An 18,665-nucleotide genomic window follows, 5' to 3' on the forward strand; every position below is an offset into this window, starting at 1 on the left:
ATGATTACCAACAGCTGGTCAGGTAATCAGCTGCAGGTGGGCCGGCAACAGCGAAGAGGGACTCCCAATAATCCACCCCTGGATTACCAGTCCGACAAGAGGGTTAAACGGCGGAGGAAGAAGGATTACGTGACGCCGGACGTTAGACTCACTCCACTGCAGTCCTTTGTTGGGAGTGCAGCGTTCTGAGCTTCATAAACTCTCTGATTCCTCATCGCAGCCCAGTCCGTTGGAGGATTTGCAGCCCAGTTTGCCACCCCCCACTTCCCGGAGGAGGCGACGCTCACACCGTCACCACTCTTTTTCTGCGGAGCAGGGCGGTGAGTTATGATTGCTTTCGTTCCTCTGAGCTGGAAAAAAACAATCATATGAACACTGCTAAGACTGAGACTGTTAAGACTGTTAGACGTGGTGGTGGTAGGAAGCTAAAAACCATTTTAGAGGAGTCTGTGTTTGCTGAGCCTGCTCCTTCACCCCGTTGTGTTCCTGCTCCCAGGGCAGCTCGGGCCCAGCATTCCCCTGCACCTGTTTCAGTGCTTCAGGTGAGGGAGGCTGAGGTCCAGCTGGTCCCTGCTCTGGTGTCTACGCTGGCTGAGCCTCTGCCTGTCGCTGCACCCGTACCAGCTCATCGGGTGGGAGTGGCTGGTGTCCGGCAGGTACCTGCACCTGTTTCTGACCTCGCTGGAGGCTCAGGTGAGCCCGTCCAGCAGTTTTCTTTAGGCTCCGTAGGCTCAGACAACCTAGCCCAGCCATATGCTAATCCACCACCTCACGCACCATTACTGCCATTCTTACAAGAGTCAATACATCTTAAACTTCTATCCATAGCTCAAACATTAGCTCACCTATCGGCTCAGTCACCTGCTCAGTTCTCACCTCAGTCGTTTACTCAGCCTTCTGCCTCTGTTGGAGGGTCCGAGGGGCCCGTCCAGCCTTCTGTTCCCGCTGGGGGTTCTGGAGAACAGCACCAGCCTTTGTTCGCCTCCGCTGGAGGGTCCGAGGGGCCCGTCCAGCCTTCTGCCTCCACTGGAGGGTCCGAGGGGCCCGTCCAGCAACCCAGGCCGTCGCCTGCAGCTCCACCCTCGTCTGGCCCAGCCTCCGAGTCTTCACCCTCGCCTGGTCCAGCCTCCGATTCTTCGGCTCCGCCTTGTCCAGCCGCCGAGTCTTTGGTGTCGCCTGGTGCAGCCTCCGAGTCTTCGGCGTCACCTGGTCCAGCCTCCGAGTCTGCGCCTTCGGCGTCGCCTGGTCCAGCCTCCATGTCTGCGCCTTCGGCGTCGCCTGGTCCTGCCTCCATGTCTTCGCCTTCGGCGTCGCCTGGTCCTGCCTTACTCCGACTAGCTTTGTCTGCGCCTGAGGTCTCCATGCCGTCTTGTCCTGCACATCCTGTCTGGCCTGCTCGTCCTGCACGTCCTGTCCGGCCGCTTTCCAGGCCGATGACTGGACGTCATTGCCGTCAGGGACGGCCCCCTGAACTACGTTGCCGCTGGTGCCTCCCGCCCAGTGGCATGTCTAGAAAATTTTTGTAGGGGGGGCCAGGTAGGGGCACAGATTTGGAGAAGGGTGGCAGATGTAATTGGCAGATAATGTTTAAAAAAAATTCTACCAACCGTTAACCATAATTCAATAATCCTATAAACCTAATAACCAAATGCGCTTTTAACTCTTATTAGAATGAGATTTTAACCACTACGGTGCAAAGTTTTTAGATACTGCGTTGATAAAGTACAAGAGATACAATCAGTGCTTTGTCAGTGTTTACTCAGTATTCAAGGACAGCAATATTTGCATAGTATTTTTACTGACATATAGTGCACATATGTTTTGGGCAAAAACATTTTTTAATATTAAAATACGATCCCACAACAATTTTATCCCACAACTTAGACATTCACATTACTCACACCCTCATTACACATACATATAGGATATTGGGGGTGGGCACGATACACGGAGTCCAAGTTACCATCAGGGTGTACCCCTCACCCCTGGCGTCGTTGCCCACCTCTCAATTTTAAATACACGTAGACATTGAGGGCTAGCAGGAGGGACTATGCGCTTACCTGCTGCTCTCTGGCAGGTAGCTCCATGCCCTCCTGGGTTTTAATTGCACCTTAGAACACACATGCATCAACACTACAATGAGCGGGTGGAGGGAGGTTTGGAGTCTTCTCTCACCCCCGTTCTCTGCGGCCTGCTGGAGCGGGGGGGGCTAGGAGGAGTTGGCCGTCCGACTGCGGTCTGGGGTGTGGGGCCTCCCTGCTGCTGCGGAGTCGGGGCGGTCTGCCTCTCCCCACCGCAGGGAAAAGGGTAACACCACCTGGGTCTGGGTGCAGTTCCCCCCCTCCAGGGGCAAGGGTACCTAGACCCGGTTCGTAGAGTACGCTTGGGGAGTGTGATCGTGTATACAGCGTCTCTTTATGTCTGTCTCCACGTCGGTTGAGTGTGGAGTAAGTGCATATGAGAGCATGAGGGTGGGAATGGATGTTTGTGTCTGTGTGTGCCTGTATGTCTGTGTCTATATGTCAGGTTGGGTATCAGACACCACCTCTCTGGGGACATCTCAGGCTCTCCAAGGTTTGGAGGCCTATCTCCACCCACCACCACTTCCCCTGCCGGTGGCGGACTCCCTCAGGTGTCGGTGCGTTGGTGGTTCTTTGTATCTGGGGGTGGGCGTCTGGGTACACACCGGCTCACTCCTTGGCGGCTGCTTATTGGGGCTCGCTCGGGCCACTTTGGAGGTGGGGTGCCCCCGGCCTCTCGGCCTGGGGCTCGGTCACTCAGGCACAGCTGGCTGCCGGCGGAGCTCACGGGCGCGTCACTGCAACTCCCCCTGGCTTCTGCTCCGCGGCTGCTGAATGAGCCCTCATCTGGGACTCTCCTTAGCTCTTTCTGGGACAGTGGCGCGGCTGCCCCTCTGTTGGTCTTCCTTGGTCTCTTGTGTTCTGGGGGCCTCTGGATGTCTGGAGTTTTGATCTCCTCCATACCTGCTTCATGCCCTGGAGGACGGGGCTGTGGCCCCCCCCACACCCTCTAGCAGATCATTACATGAAGGAACCTTTTAAAAAAAAAACAAGCGCGTCCATGCTCACAGGTGTACACACGGGTGATCACACAACCAAACTACACCCTTTTTGGCTCCTACCTCAAAGCACACTGTGTTCTGTTGATCTTATGTGCTGCACAATAATGTTTAATATTTAGTATTTACTCTCATATTCCCATATATCATTGTGATGTTGTTTATTCTATTACTCTTGTTCTCTTCTGCTTGTTTTCTTTTTTCTTTCTCAACAGGTGATCCAGATGATCGATAGATGCATTTTTTTCTTTATTTTTTCTACCCATTGTTACGAGTTCAAAATTGGGGATGGAGACAAGAGAAAAAACCACAATAACAACACTGGTCCGGCCGGGTTAAGTCAAACGGTGATTTTAATGATCACACACGTGGGAGATGGACACTGTATGCAGACAGCATCAGATCTCAAAATGGTGGAGCATTGCTCAAACTCTTATAGCCTCTGGTTCTCCCACCTTATCATAAAAGCCTAAACATTTACATGCTTTTCTCTCACATGGCGCCTAAGCTACGACCTTGGCTCCCCGTTTATCTGCTCCTGCTGAGATGGGGCAGAAAACTCCAGCATGTTCCGTTCTCTTCTAATCAGACAAATAAGGCGATGACTTTCTGCAAACAGTATTTCTTATAACATCATAAAACAATATCATTCATCCACAATAAATCAGCAGTCTAATGTAATGCAAACCAGTTTAACTAATGCAATAGTTATCAGCTTCTTCTAATTCAGGAGAATAATGCAAACTAAAACTACATAATAATTCACAATCTTTAATTAGGGGTATAACATGGGATAAAATAATATTATAATCTAACACCATTCTGTTGGTTTTTGTTTTTTGCCCTTCTCCCCTGTCCCTCTTCTCAGCTGTTTCTCTTTCCCTCTTTCTTTCTCCCCTTCTTTCCCCCAGTCAAGTCTGTCCCGTATTCAGCAAGTGAAAATAAAATAAACAATAAAAGGTGAATCAAATGGACCATTATGGCAAGGCTGGGATGGTCAATTTGGTAAAGTAAATCCTTTCTTTGCCTTTAGACAATAATTCTGATGGGAAGAGAGCCAAACGGGACAGGCAAAAAAAAACAAAACAATAATAAGTCCAACATAAAGACTGTAATCCCAAAGTTCTATCAGCATGTCAAATGTCCCACCAGAGGAGAAAACACTCTAGATCATGTTTACTCCAACATCAAGCATGCATATAGAGCCATACGCCTCCACTACCTCGGTCAGTCCGACCACATCTCCCTCCTGCTCTCCCCAGCCTACACCCCCCTCAGGCGCAGTGCCAGGCCCACCACAAAGACGGTTACGACATGGCCGGAAAAAGCTCTCTCCAAACTACAGGACTGCTTCACAGAGAAAGACTGGGACATATTTGAACACCAGGACCTAGAAACTTTCACAGGATCAGTACTGGACTACATCAAGTTCTGTACTGCAAATGTGACTGTGGACAAAAGCATTCAGGTTTTCCCAAACCAAAAACCCTGGATGACCAGCGAGGACTGCACACTCCTCAAAGCCCGCAATGCCGCCTTCAGGTCAGGTGACAGAGCTCTGTACAGTGCTGCTTGAGCTGACCTGAAAAGGGAGATTAAAAAAGCCAAGTCAGACCACAAAAGAAACATGGAGTCCCAGCTGTCCAGCACCAACACACGGGAGGTGTGGCAGGGAATGCAAGACATCATCAACCACAGAGGCTGTGAAAACAGAAAACCTGAGTGTGCAGCTGGCAGAGGAAGTAAACAGCTTCTTTGCCCACTTTGAAACACCACAACAGCAGCACTCATCTGCTTCAGCACTGCTCCCATCCTCATCCTCACCTGGTTCCTGCACCGCTCCATTCACTGTAACGGGGCACGATGTCAGACGTGTGCTCCTAGCAATGAACCCCAGGAAGGCGGCCGGTCCAGACGGAGTACCTGGCAAGGTACTAAGAGCATGTGCACACCAACTCACCCTCATCTTCACCAGACTCTTCAACCTCTCACTGGATCAGGCAGCCATACCATCCTGTCTAAAATCAGCCACAATCATCCCAGTGCCAAAGAAGTCTCCCATCTCCAGCCTGATTGATTACCGCCCTGTGGCCCTCACACCGGTAATCATGAAATGCTTTGAGAGACTAGTCCTTCAGCACATCAAGGATTACCTCCCCCCAGAATTTGACCCCCACCAGTTTGCATACCGTGCAAACAGATCCACAGAAGACGCCATCGCCACAGCGCTCCACTCTGTGCTGAGTCACCTAGAGCAGCGGCAGAGCTACGTCCGAATGCTCTTTGTGGACTACAGCTCAGCCTTTAATACAATCAAACTGGTCTCTCTTGGCCTCCCTCCTCTCACATGTGCCTGGATAAAGGACTTTCTTACAAACCGGCCCCAGACTGTAAGACTCGGCCCTCATCTCTCCTCCACTCGCACACTGAGCACCGCCTCCCCACAGGGCTGTGTGCTGAGCCCCTCCTGTATTCTCTCTACACCATAGGTGTCAAACTCTGGCCCGCGGGCCAAATTTGGCCCGCAGCCTAATTACATTTGGCCCGCGAAGCCATACCAAATTACTATTAGAGCTGGCCTACTGGTATTATACAGCTAATATATATATTGTTTAGTATTAAGCTTTGCTTGTTCCATATTCAGTTTTTCAGCAAAACGTGTTTGAGTCCATAAGAAAAGATTCATTCTTATATCTGGAGGAATAAATATATTTCAATAAATATTAACGTTAGCCCGCGACTTTGTTCTAGTTTTGAATTTTGGCCCACTGTGTATTTGAGTTTGATACCCCTGCTCTACACCCACGACTGCAGTCCGACCCACAACAACAATCTCATCATCAAGTTTGCTGATGACACCACAGTAGTCGCACTCATCTCAAAGGGAGAGGAAGTTCTGAAGCTGGCAGCATGGTGTTCAGAAAACAACCTGGCACTGAACACTAAGAAAACCAAAGAGCTCATTGTTGACTTCAGGAGACACAGCACCGACTTGCCCCCCCTCTACATCAACGGGGAGTGTGTGGAGAAGGTCCACCCCTTCCGGTTCCTTGGTGTCCTCATCTCTGCTGACATCTCCTGGACAGACAAAATCTCAGCAGTCGTCAAGAAGTCCCAACCGCGGCTGCACTTCCTGAGAGTCTTCAAGAAGTATAAGCTGAACTCCAACCTGCTGCTGACCTTCTACCGCTCGTCCATTGAGAGCCTGCTAACCTACTGGATCACGGTATGGTATGGCAGCTGCACCAAGGCGGATAGAGTGAGGCTTCAGAGTGTGGTCAAGACAGCACAGAAGATCATCGGCTGCCCTCTCCCCTCCCTGATGTACATTTATTCCTCCCGCTGCCTCAGCAGAGCAGCAAAAATTATCAAGGACAGCTCCCACCCTGGTTTCAACATGTTCAGCCTGCTTCCCTCAGGGAAGCGCTACAGGTGCATCAACACAAAAACCCACAGACTCAAAAACAGTTTCTTCCCCAAAGCCATAACCACCCTGAACTCACACATGCACCGATAACACAGCCCCCCCCCCCCCCCCCCCCCGCCCAGCATGTTTGCACTGAGTAGGAGATGCTCTGTATCTTATTGTACAACTGTATAGTGACAAGAAAGGCATTCTATTCTATTCTATTCTGTACTGACACCAGTAACAAACATTTTGATTCATTTTAATGAGCTCAGACTTTAGCTGGTTGTGAACTGAGCTTCAGGGAAACACAACATACTGAGATTCACTGTGAAGCTTTGAGTGGAAAAAGAAAAATAACATGTGGATCCTGGAATAATGGGATCTCCCATCTTTAAAGGACTGAAGAGGAAGCAGTTTACAAGGAATCGTTTAGAAGAGTTTCAAACATCAACTGATTGAATCCATGAATCTGAAAACGTGTTTGTGAGTGAAAGAGACAGACATGTACAGACTGAACTATCTGTTCAACAGTCAGAGTGTTTCTCTAACAGGAGACACTCTTTACACTCCACTCAGCACAGGGACACTGAGGCACCAGACCAGAGCCAAAACCCAGGATAAAGAGTTTGAGTGAATGTGGTGTTGAAGGTGTGGAGGTGGATCAGAGTATCAGAGGAGACTCTGTAGAAGGACAGAGTGCCAGCAGGACAGTCCACATACACTGCTACTCTGTTAGAGACAGAGGAGGAGGAGGAGGAGATGGATGTGTGTCTGTTATTGTGCCAAACAGAACGAGGACCATCATCAGAGCACTCCAGACTCCAGGACTGATCATTGTGTCCAAACAAACAGTCATCACTGTTTCCTTTCCTTCTGATTCTTCTGTAACTCACTGAAATATAAACGTCTCCTCTCCACTCGACCTCCCAGTAACAGCGACCAGTCAGACCATTTCTACACAGCAGCTGACGATAAACATCAAATCTGTCTGGATGATCAGGATATGACTGAAACTCCGTCACATGTGTCACCTTCCTGTTGTTGTCAGACAGTTGGAGGTTTGTGTGAACTGTGTTTGTGTCGATTGTGAGTTGACAGGAATCTGATGAGAGAACAAACACAATCCAGCTGCAGTTATTGATCCATCATCTGTTCATTGATTGACACTTTGATAATGACTCCTGACATCAGAGATGTGAATGATGAAGATGGTTGAATGTGTGCTGCTTTGTTTTCATGAATCACATTAAAAACACACTTACACTTCCTCAGACCTGGTCTCAACCATCGGACTCCAGCAGGCTCCACCCTGAAAGGAGGAGGGGGGTCAGACCAGCACAGTCAGCATGCACACATGGACATTACATGGCTCTCATACACATACTGTTAAAAATTGATAAAGGAACAGTCCAACATTTTCACAAATACTCTTCGATCCAAACGTGGATCAAACTGCTGATGATTTGCACTGATCCTGATCTGTCAGTACTCCACTGTATTAAATGAAATATGACTGATTCAAACTGTGACCTTCATTATCTTTATATTCCTCTTCTGTTTAGCTGGAAAGAACACCTCGCTGCCTTTGCTGCCAGCTGGTTTTCTCCTGTTTGTGGCAGTGTGGTTACTGTACATGACCTCTGACCTCTGAAGGAGTTTTCATGCCACCTTAAACCTATTCCTGTTCTGATTTAACAGCATATTTCTCCACATAGAAAAGCAGCAGAGCAATCAGTCCTTCACTCTCTAACTACTCCATCATGATGTAACACACCTGATCCTTCTCAGAGAAAGTAAGTTCTGCTTTTAATTCACACGTTGCAAAGTAAACATTAGAACTAGGGCTGGGTATCGTCACTGATTTCTAGAATCGATTCGTTTCCGATTCACAAGGTCCCGAATTGATTCAATCCACGATTCGATTCAATTCAATTCGATTCAATTCCATTAGATTTGAATCTGGGAAATTTTGACAGTCAGAAATATTATAATTCAAATCAGTGCATTTACATATTTTTGTATGTATAAAAAGGAAGCTGACACTCGCAAGACTTTATCAAAGGTGTGAGCATCACAGCAGATGCCTTTTTGTCAAAGTAGCTGAAGATAAAACACAGAACAAAACATGAAGGTGGTTTTCCTGGCCTGGGATTTTATAAAAATATTCTGCAGTACATCAAAAATGAAAGAAAACCATTAATCAACATATGAACGTTACCTCTGACGTTACAGCGGTTTTATTAGAGACACGGCTAAGCGTTTTGCATTTTGCATAATTTTAAAAAGTTTACATTTGTTTAGTATTGAATGGCAGAAATGAGGCTTTCTTTTCGAAAGTATGTAAAACGAACAAAAACAGCGACCGAGAGTGCTGTAAACAACGGTAGACCTGTGAGTAACAAGCAAGCGAATAATGCAGAAAACAGACAGACAGAGAGAGAGAGAGCTGTGCATGAAGTGTGATTTTATTGTGGTGGAAGCAAAACAGCAAAAGTCAGAGGGAATTCATGACAATGTTTATGTGAAGCGTAGTTTGGATCTTCTTTTGCTGCTGGTTCGGTCAATATTGTTTGGAAAGAGATAAAACTAACAGCTTTATGATCAGCGCAAAAAGGGCATAAACACAAAGCGCGGACCTGCCGTCACATCAGAACCAGCGAGCTGTCGGCTTTCAGACCGTCAGCTGAGAAAGGCGACATCTCACTGATTCTGATCCGCGGGTCCGCGCTGTGTGTTTACATCTTTGTGCAGAATCAGTGTACCTGCTCTTTGTTGTTTGCTGTCTCCTCTGTTTTTTTTCCTCCATACAGGTGACCCAGGAGTTTTGTTTTTTTTTGTTTTTTTTTTGTTTGTTTGTTTTTTTCTTTCTTCCCCCCCTTCTCACTGTCTCTTCTCCCCTTTGGTTTTCTTTCTTTCTCTCCCCCTCTTTCTTTCATTCTTTCCCCTTGTCCTATCCCACAGTCATATCTGTCCCGTTTGCAACTGAAAATAAAATAAATTCACAATTATAAAAAAGGTCAATCAAATGGACCAATATGGCAAGGCCATGATGATCCACTTGGTAAAATAAATCCGCTTGGCATCTTTCTTGGCCTCAAGACAACAATTCTGATGGCTATAGATCCAAACGGGAAAAAAAAAAAAAAAAATAAGAATCAGTGTACCTGCTCTCATTTACTGTCTTAGCTGTTTGGTGGTTGTTGAAATTTTGTGATCTTTCACCTGAGATTCTGGCATTTCGGGCAAAATAAATTTATATTAAAAAAATCGATTCAGGATTTTAATGAATCGATTTCACGTTATCCAAGCCAGAATCTATTTTAATCGATAAATCGATTATAAAAACCCACCCCTAATTAGAACTTTCCTCATCTACAGGATTTTTAACAATTTAACATTTGAATATGATTCCTTTTTGTTTACCACCTGTTCTTGATCACATTGATCACTTCAATTATTGCATTACTATATTATCTGAATTTCATCAAGTTCTTTTTATATTGTGTATCTTTTAAGATGCCTAAATGCTGTTTCTGTCCTTTAATGTTTTGTTACATTGTTGATCACACCATGGCACCATCATCCTGTGTACTCTTCCTCTACTCACTGGGACAGCTTCCTCTGCTGCATCTCTGTCCTCCTCCATCCTAACATCATTTAACCTTAACTTTCCATTTTCTTTCTTTCTTTTCTTATTGAGCTCTCCACACAGGATTGTTTTCTTACTGTTGAGCCCCTTCATGTTCCCGAACATAAAATGTAGTTTTTTTTTTACAACTATTTAAAAAGTGTATTACAGTAAGAGCCTCCATACCTAACCATAGTTCTAATGCCAGGTGCTCCAGATCATTTCTTTTACACAATTCGCTATATGTGATGTTTGGTTTAATGAATGTTGCACACCCTCCACTAGCTGCATCAAGCCTAACATATCTTACTTCAGTGTACCCATGGAAAAGTAAACCTTGGCTTAAGGGCCTCTGCTAGTTTCTTATGCTCCATCTTGATATTTTCTTCACTTTCTCCATGACACAGGAAATGTTTCCAGCTCTTTCTCCTCTATCGGACATTTTTTCTATACCTGAGAGTGTCCAGTCTCCAGCGTGGATCCTTCAGTCCAGCCGAGAGCAGCTTAATTCCTGAGTCTCCTGGATGATTGTAGCTCAGGTCCAGCTCTCTCAGATGGGAGGGGTTGGAGCTCAGAGCTGAGACCAGAAATGTGCAGCCTTCCTCTGTGATCAGACAGTGTGACAAACTGCAGACACACAAAACATTTGTGAACTTTTACATAAGGTTTGTCTTTGTTTTGCCTGTTTTCCCTAAATACAATGAGCCCCACTCATTGCATCCATTCAATTCAAGTTAGCTTTATGAAGCGACAACCAATATCAAAAGTTGGCTCAAGCTGTATAGCAGTGAGTTTGATGATGATGTTGTAGCATAAAGTGACCAATGCGGAGGGTTTATCGGCACCTTAAATCTTAAGTCTTTGAGTATATAAAGATCCCATAGAATAATATGCTTTTACAAGGTCTTGATGCATTCTCAATCATCCAGGAAAGTAAATCTCCAAAAGTTGATTCTGTTCATCTAGACATAGCGTTTTGTGGGAGAAACGTTTCGTCACTCATCCAAGTGACTTCTTCAGTCTAGGTTAACTGCAGGTTTAAATCTTATAAACAGTACATTTGCATAATGACTTAAACCAGCCCACTGAAGGAAAAAGAACAAGCCCACAACACAGACATCACATGGGGAGGCAGGTCAGAGACCGTTAGTATTATGGAAAAACACTGAAATGTACAATACAATGGTCAAGTCGAGGAGGGGGAAAAGAAAGATACCTCTACTCACGCTGGCCCCCTATGGGAGGACAGCATGAGAATAAGAAACAAAAAACTCCTCTGCACAAAGACCACATAAATGTCCACATCACAACATCATGAAGCACGTGACAAGCAACAGGGGTGGGTAAGGGGTGAGAAGTAAGCCGATGCAGACACAGCCATCCTGCCTTGCAGCTATTCATCCAGTGCTGGGCCCAGATCTGCCGTCCGACTCGGCCTTGGAGGGCACTTGGAACGAAGAGTCTAAACACAGTTTGTTATCAGGGGAGAAATTGTTTGTTATGTTCAGCTCCAGCCTTGAGACCGCAGCTGGCGCCGATATGGTAACCGCATGAAATAATGGTGGTGTTCTTGCTTTAGTGTTAACCACTGCATGTCAATTTTACATTTGATCTAATGTCCATCACTGTTTTGTCACCATTCCTGTTGGAGAGCCATGAGCCTCTCCATGATGTTATCCAGTTTGCTCAAAGAGCACGAGTGTTCATGACAGCCGTGAGCCTCTCCAAAAATTTGTCAGATGTTGTCAGAGTTTTAGTACTCACAAACTTTTCCTAGATGTCATCCGTGCTGCGTCTAATGAGCCCATTCTGAGAAGCCACGGCTCACTCCATCGTTCCAATCAAAATAGCGGGCAGCCTTGTGGGGATGTGAACAGCCATTTCCAATTTCCATCCATCCATTCGCTTCTGCTTATCCTTTTCAGGGTCGCGGGGGGCGCTGGAGCCCATCCCAGCTGTCATAGGGCGAGAGGCAGGGTACACCCTGGACAGGTCGCCAGTCTGTCGCAGGGCCAACACACAGGGACAGACAACCATTCACACTCACATTCATTCACATCTAGTGACAATTTAGATTATCCAATTAACCTATCCCCACAAGCTGCATGTCTTTGGACAGTGGGAGGAAGCCGGAGTACCCGGAGGGAACCCACGCAAACACGGGGAGAACATGCAAACTCCACACAGAAAGACCCCGGCCTGATGGTGGAATTGAACTCAGGACCTTCTTGCTGTGCGGCAACAGTGCTAACCACCGTGCCACCGTGGTCACCATTTCCAATCTCTTTATTCTTCAATAAGCCAGGTCCAATCAGCAAGAACCCTGTTATCATGGTTCCAAAAAGGTAGATGCGCTCGATCGACAGTCCCGCCAGGCACATGACCCTCTAGTCCTTCCACCCGTCCATCGTGTATCCGGCAGGGAACGTCCCTCCAGAACACACGGGCTCTCACAAACCCAGGTTTCTCATCGAGAAGAGGGTGTCAATTGCATTCAGGGACAAGTTGACCTAATCCATAATTCTTCTTTTAAGTTTTAGAGAACAGTCTGTGAGACTTTTCCAGGGTAGAGGGAGAGAAGTAGACAAGACTAGACAGAGACATGAGAAAGCCAAGCAGGAGCGATAAGGAAAGGGATAGGGAGAAAGTGTGACCGCCTTCATCAAGAGCCAAAGAAGAAGCCTTTAACAGAGAACTAAAAAAGAGAAGCCCCTGTCAGAATTCTCACTGCAGCGTTATAGTATCAACTAAAAGCTTTTTTACTGTAAATTTTATCAATATAGATCAAGAAAGGAAGAACCTAACTTGACCAAAAAGAACTTTAAGATTTCGTGTAGTCTTATGAGAATCCTTTTATAAAAATTTGTGAAGTATATGAAAATTACAAACAATAATTCAGAATCTAATAATCCAACCAAAAAGTATATAAAATAAACTTTTTTACTTTTTTAAATCAGTAATATAATGCAGATTCTAAATAATACAGAGTGGAAAACACTAAATCATGACCTGAGACTTTCTAGTTTACAATGTGGACTCTCCAGTGCATCAGACAGAAGCCTCACTCCTGAATCCTCCAGGTCATTGTCACTCAGGTCCAGCTCTCCCAGACTAGAGGATGTGAAGCTGAGAACTGAGGACAGAACTTCACAGCTTCTCCCTGACAGGTTACAGACACTAAGTCTGAAAAATAAAGAACACAAAGACAAGTGCTGCAGTGAGGATCTACAAGACTTCCAATATGCAATGTTGATTCATTGGCTAGAACTGCTATCACCTTATTTTAAAAACATCAGAAGCATGAAACCTTAAGTCTGAGGAGGTGTCTTCCTGTTAAAAGGGAGTTTTTCATTCCCACTGTCACCAAAGTTCTTGCTCATAGGGGGTCATATGATTGTTGAGTTTTTCTCTGTATCTATTATTGTACGATCTACTGTACAATATAAAGCGCCTTGAGGCGACTGCTGTTGTGATTTAGCGCTATATAAATAAAATTGAATTGAAATTGAATGAAACCTAACTGTGACTAGGAAATAATGGCAAATAGTGAGCTACAACAACAAATGGATGAATGTACTCTTTTGAAACTACATTTTTAACAGGTTAATTATGTCATGAAAATATTGTCGATGTAATGAATGTAATGAAAAATAAAATATTCTTTGATCTGACCTCAGAGTTTTGAGTATACAATGTCGACTCTGCAGCGCAGCAGACAGAAGCTTTATTCCTGAATCCTGTAAGTTATTGTTACTCAAGTCCAGCTCTCGCAGACTAGAGGACTGGGAGCTGAGAACTGAGGTCAGTGCTTCATAACTTTTCATTGAAAGAAAACATCCACTTAATCTGGAAATAAAGAACAAGAGAAAAAAGTGTTTTGGTTCTGCATTGAGGAGTTAGCAGATTTAGCAATATTTAATGTTTCACAAGTGGCTGGAATTGCTATTGTCTTATTTTAAACACATGAAGAGCATCTGTCTCCCAAACCAAAACTCAGTGCTGTTTCCACCCAAGAAGTGTCTGAAAGCTGAAAATCCAATACCTGACAATTCTATCAGTTTTTGCCAGTGATTCAGTAATGCAACACAGATTTTTGAAGTGGAAAAGACTGAATCCTGACCTTAGACTTTCTAAGGTACAGTGTGGATGCTCCAGTGCAGTAGACAAAAGCATCATGCCTGAATGGCAGAGGTTGTTGTTACCCAGCTCCAGCTCTCTCAGACTTGAGGACTGAGAGCTGAGAACTGAGGACAACGCTTCACAGCTTCTCTCTGAGAGGAAACAATCACTCACTCTAAAAATAAAGAACAGAAAAAAACAAAATCACTACAATTAAATGTCTTAATGCTGTTAGGTTGGAAAGAAATACAGATTTTATTTTATTTAAATCATTAGATAAAGCTGTTTCATTATTTTATTTATAGACAATGCAAGTGTGCTCATGAACGAGTTGGCACTGCATGTTTTGAGGGCCATTCAAGAGTTAATTTGTCATGGTCCTGGGCCATGTGGGTCCAGTATTCTTAGTTCCTTGTATTTTTGTATTTCGTTCCTTATTTAGGCCATGTTTTCTGAGTTGCCCTGTTGTGTTGTTCCCTAAGTGTTTTCCCTTCATGGCTTTTACCCCCTGTGTGCCCCTCTGTGTATCTGTGAGCCCTCGTCTCCCCTTGTGGTTGTTTCATGTTTCCCCAGCCCGTTATGTCTGTGTTTTCCCCGTGCTCTCTCTCCTCCTGTCTGAACCTCTGTGCCTGTACATGTCATGTTCAGTTCACCCCGCCCTGTCTCGTTATGATTATCAGTATCACCTGTGTTCCCCGTGTGTGCCCACTTTCCTCGTTTACCCTCTGTGTATTTCTGTCTGAGTCTCCCTCTGTTCAGCGTCGCGTTCTCCCTCATGTTGTGTGTAATTCTCCCCGTGGTTCGGTTCCTTGTACAGTTCATGCGTTAGTTTTCCCAGTTTTAGTTTATTCTGTATTGCTTCCCGTGGCCAGCAATAAAGCTGTGTTTTTTGAGTTTATCCCCGTGTCTGTGAACCTGCATCTTGGGTCCTTCCCCTGCCTGCCACACAACGTATCATGACATAATTCAAGAGTTCTATTTGATACCATCAACAGTATTATTTCTCCTCCAACTCAGCATGCCCAGTTACTTTCTGATGAAGATTGTAATACTTTCCTCAGTCAATTCGTAAGGACTTGAGATCCAAACTTTCCTCAAGTGCCTCCCCTTATGAAGACACCCCTTGTTGTCTTGGGTCATTTACTTCCTTTTCTCCAATCACACATAATGACTTAATTACAGTTTTAGGTAAAATGAAACCTCATCATGCTCTATAGATATATTACCTCCCTCTGTTCTGTCCGGGTCTATCACCAGCATTGGTCCCACATTACTTTTTTTTTTTTTTTTTTTTTTTTTTTTTTTCTAAATGACATCAGAAACAGCAGTATGCGACATTACGTGATGGCAGAGCTTCAGTTCATCCTTTGTCATTTTTTTTTTTTTTTTTTTTTAATAAATAGGACAGGGGGAATGAATGAGAGAGAGAGGGGGAGAGAAAGAAAGAAAACCAAAGAGGAGAAGAGACGGTGAGAAGGGGGGGGAAGAGAGAGAAAAAAAAAAAAGAACTCCTGGGTCACCTGTATGGAGAAAAAACAAACAAACAAACAAACAAAAAAAACAAACAGAGGAGACAGCAAACAACAAAGAGCAACATAATAATAGAGAAAACAAAGCACCATCACAATAAACTAGCTAGTCATAGATATCAATATTTACTAAATAATAAACGATATTGTGCAGCACGCAAGATAGACAGCGCACAGTGTGCTTTGAGGCAGCAGCCAAGAAAGCTTTAGTCCGTGTCTGTGAATACCCATGTGTGCATACCTGTGTGGATCAGCATGCTTGCATTCCAAAGGTTTCTCCATGTAATGATCTGCTAGGGAGTGTGGGGGGGCCACAGCCCCGTCCTCCAGGGTGTGAAGCGGGTATGGAGGAGATCAAAACTCCAGACATCCAGAGGCCCCCAGAACACAAGAGACCATGGAAGACCAACAGAGGGGCAGCCGCGCCACTGTCCCAGTAAGAGCCGAGGAGAGTCCCAGATGAGGGCTCGCCCAGCAGCCGTGGAGCAGAAGTCAGGGGGAGTTGCAGTGATGCGCCCGTGAGCTCCGCCGGCCCCCAGCTGCGCCTGAGTGACCGAGCCCTAGGCCGAGAGGCCGGGGGCACCCCACCTCCAAAGGGGCCCGAGCGAGCCCCAGGCCCCAGGCCCCGACAAGCGGCCGCCCAGGAGTGAGCCGGTGTGTACCCGGACGCCCACCCCCAGACACAAAGAACCACCAACACACCGACACCTGAGGGAGTCCGCCACCGGCAGGGGAAGTGGTGGTGGGTGGAGATAGGCCTCCAAACCTTGGAGGGCCTGAGGTGTCCCCAGAGAGGTGGCGTCTGATACCCAACCTGACATATAGACACAGACATACAGGCACACACAGACACAAACATCCATTCCCACCCTCATGCTCTCATATGCACTCACTCCACACTCAACCAACGTGGAGACAGACATAAAGAGACGCTGTACACACAATCACACTCCCCAAGCGTACTCTACAAACCGGGTCTAGGTACCCTTGCCCCTGGAGGGGGGAATTGCACCCAGACCCAGGTGGTGTTACCCTTTTCCCTGCGGTGGGGAGAGGCAGACCACCCCGACTCCGCAGCAGCAGGGAGGCCCCACACCCCAGACCGCAGTCGGACGGCCAACTCCTCCTACTAGCCCTCCCGCTCCAGCAGGCCGCAGAGAATGGGGGTGGGAGAAGACTCCAAACCTCCCTCCACCCGCTCATTGTAGTGTTGATGCATATGTGTTCTAAGGTGCAATTAAAACCCAGGAGGGCATGGAGCTACCTGCCAAGGAGCAGCAGGTAAGCGCATAGTCCCTCCTGCTAACCCTCAATGACTAAGTGTATTTAAAATTGAGAGGTGGGCAACGACGTCAGGGGTGAGGTATACACCCTGATGGTGATTTGGACTCCGTGATTGTGCCCACCCCCAAGATCCTATATGTATGTGTAATGAGAGTGTGAATAATGTGAATGTCTAAGTTGTGGGATAAAATTGAGGCAGAGGCAGCCAGAAGGGGACGGGGGGGGGGGGGGGGGGGGAGGGGGGTAGCCTCCTCTGCACCCTGGTGACATACCCCCACTCCAAGGCCCTGCATGTGTGGGTGGTTGTGGAGGAGCAGGAAGAGGGAGGCAGCTGGAGATGGGGAGGGAAGGAAGGGAGGGGCAGGTAACCCCTCCCTGGGGCCAGCTCCCCCGCTGACCCCAGTAGGCACTCCCACCCTCCGCGACCCGCCAGGGAAGGGGGGCCCAGGCCCATCAGACCGGGGCCCAGTGCAGTAGCGCCCCCCGGCTCCACAGAGCCCTGGACAGTCCACCCAACCCCACCACAGAGAAAACTGCACCCACCCCACCAACCACACATCTTCCAGACTACATAAGACGGTAAACGCCCAGGCTGAGATCTTCCTCCACCTCTCCTGTATCTCCCCCTCCTGCAGAGAGTTCCTGAAGAGAAGAAAGCTCCTGCAAGATGTGACCATCCCCCCCACCAGTTGAAGAGCCCCCCAGGCAGCTCGACGCACCGGCGGCACCCTGCTCCAGGGCCGGGCCCCCATGCACCCACCCGCCCACAACCCCGGCAACACACCAACCAGGACCCAAGCCCCCGAGGCCCAGCCCAGGCCCCAGCCCAGAGACGGAGCACCCCCAGAACCTCACGCCCATCCCGGACCCACCCAGGGGCAGCCAGGTTGCCAGGTCAGTAACCCACGTCCGTCAGCACAGACCCTCCCCTAGCCCCGCTGCACGCAGCCGCGAGGAAACAGTCACCTGAGAGCCAACAGAGCCCTCAACCGGACGTGACCGCTACCCCGGGTTGAGCCCCCCAAGGAAGATGCCTCCGGGGAACCCCCCGACGCCCTAAGCCTGTCCCTACCCCCTCACCAATCACAACAGTGAAGGCGGGACCAAACTATGACCCCCCACCCCCACTAGGTGATGGAGCTGATAAAAGGGGCCCAGAGCAATTGATCTAATGTGGTGGCAGAGGCTGTGTCAAGACTAATGTAATCTAATAGATAATTTCTATATTGGTTAGAATTAAGATTATTTTTATTTTTCCAGTTCATGAGGACTGTTTTCTTGGCTATGCATAGGGCGGTGAAGATCATATGGGCTATATTCTTTTCTGAAGTGATATTATCTAAGCTGCCCAACAAACACACTAAGGGGGAGGTTGGAATGTTACATTTCAGACACTTTGATAAGTCTTCACATATCTCGCGCCAAAACTTTTGCACTGGTGGACAGAACCAAAGAGCGTGGATGTAATTGTCTGGTGTATTGCCTTGACAGTGTGAGCAGTTGTTGGAAGATGTAAAGCCCATCTTGAACATCCGATGACCTGTATAGTGCACTCTATGAAATATTTTGTATTGTATTAATTGCAGACTGGGATTTTTAATTAATTTAAAAGTTTTT

The 18,665-nt window shown here is 46.9% G+C and overlaps 1 protein-coding gene and 1 pseudogene across 1 annotated transcript; one reads left to right on the forward strand and one right to left on the reverse strand.

Annotated features, from left to right (window-relative positions):
- Nucleotides 1-4,655, forward strand: LOC146712628 (uncharacterized; annotated as a pseudogene).
- A 1,986-nt stretch (nt 4,656-6,641) lies between these two features.
- LOC146712629 (tripartite motif-containing protein 14-like) lies at nt 6,642-13,940 on the reverse strand. The gene is made up of 5 exons (XM_085436781.1): nt 13,789-13,940; nt 13,182-13,299; nt 10,570-10,769; nt 7,751-7,797; nt 6,642-7,590 (listed from the first exon to the last, which is right to left on the reverse strand). The coding sequence occupies exons 1-5, from the start codon at nt 13,938-13,940 to the stop codon at nt 7,061-7,063; spliced, it is 1,047 nt and encodes a 348-aa protein (XP_085292907.1). The 3' UTR covers nt 6,642-7,060.
- Nucleotides 13,941-18,665: the final 4,725 nt, after the last annotated feature.

This window comes from Copadichromis virginalis, linkage group LG3 (genome assembly GCF_057382275.1).
Source record: "Copadichromis virginalis isolate Kocher_CV1m ecotype Utaka linkage group LG3, C_Virginalis_male_GT1.1, whole genome shotgun sequence".
Lineage (NCBI taxonomy): Eukaryota > Metazoa > Chordata > Actinopteri > Cichliformes > Cichlidae > Copadichromis > Copadichromis virginalis.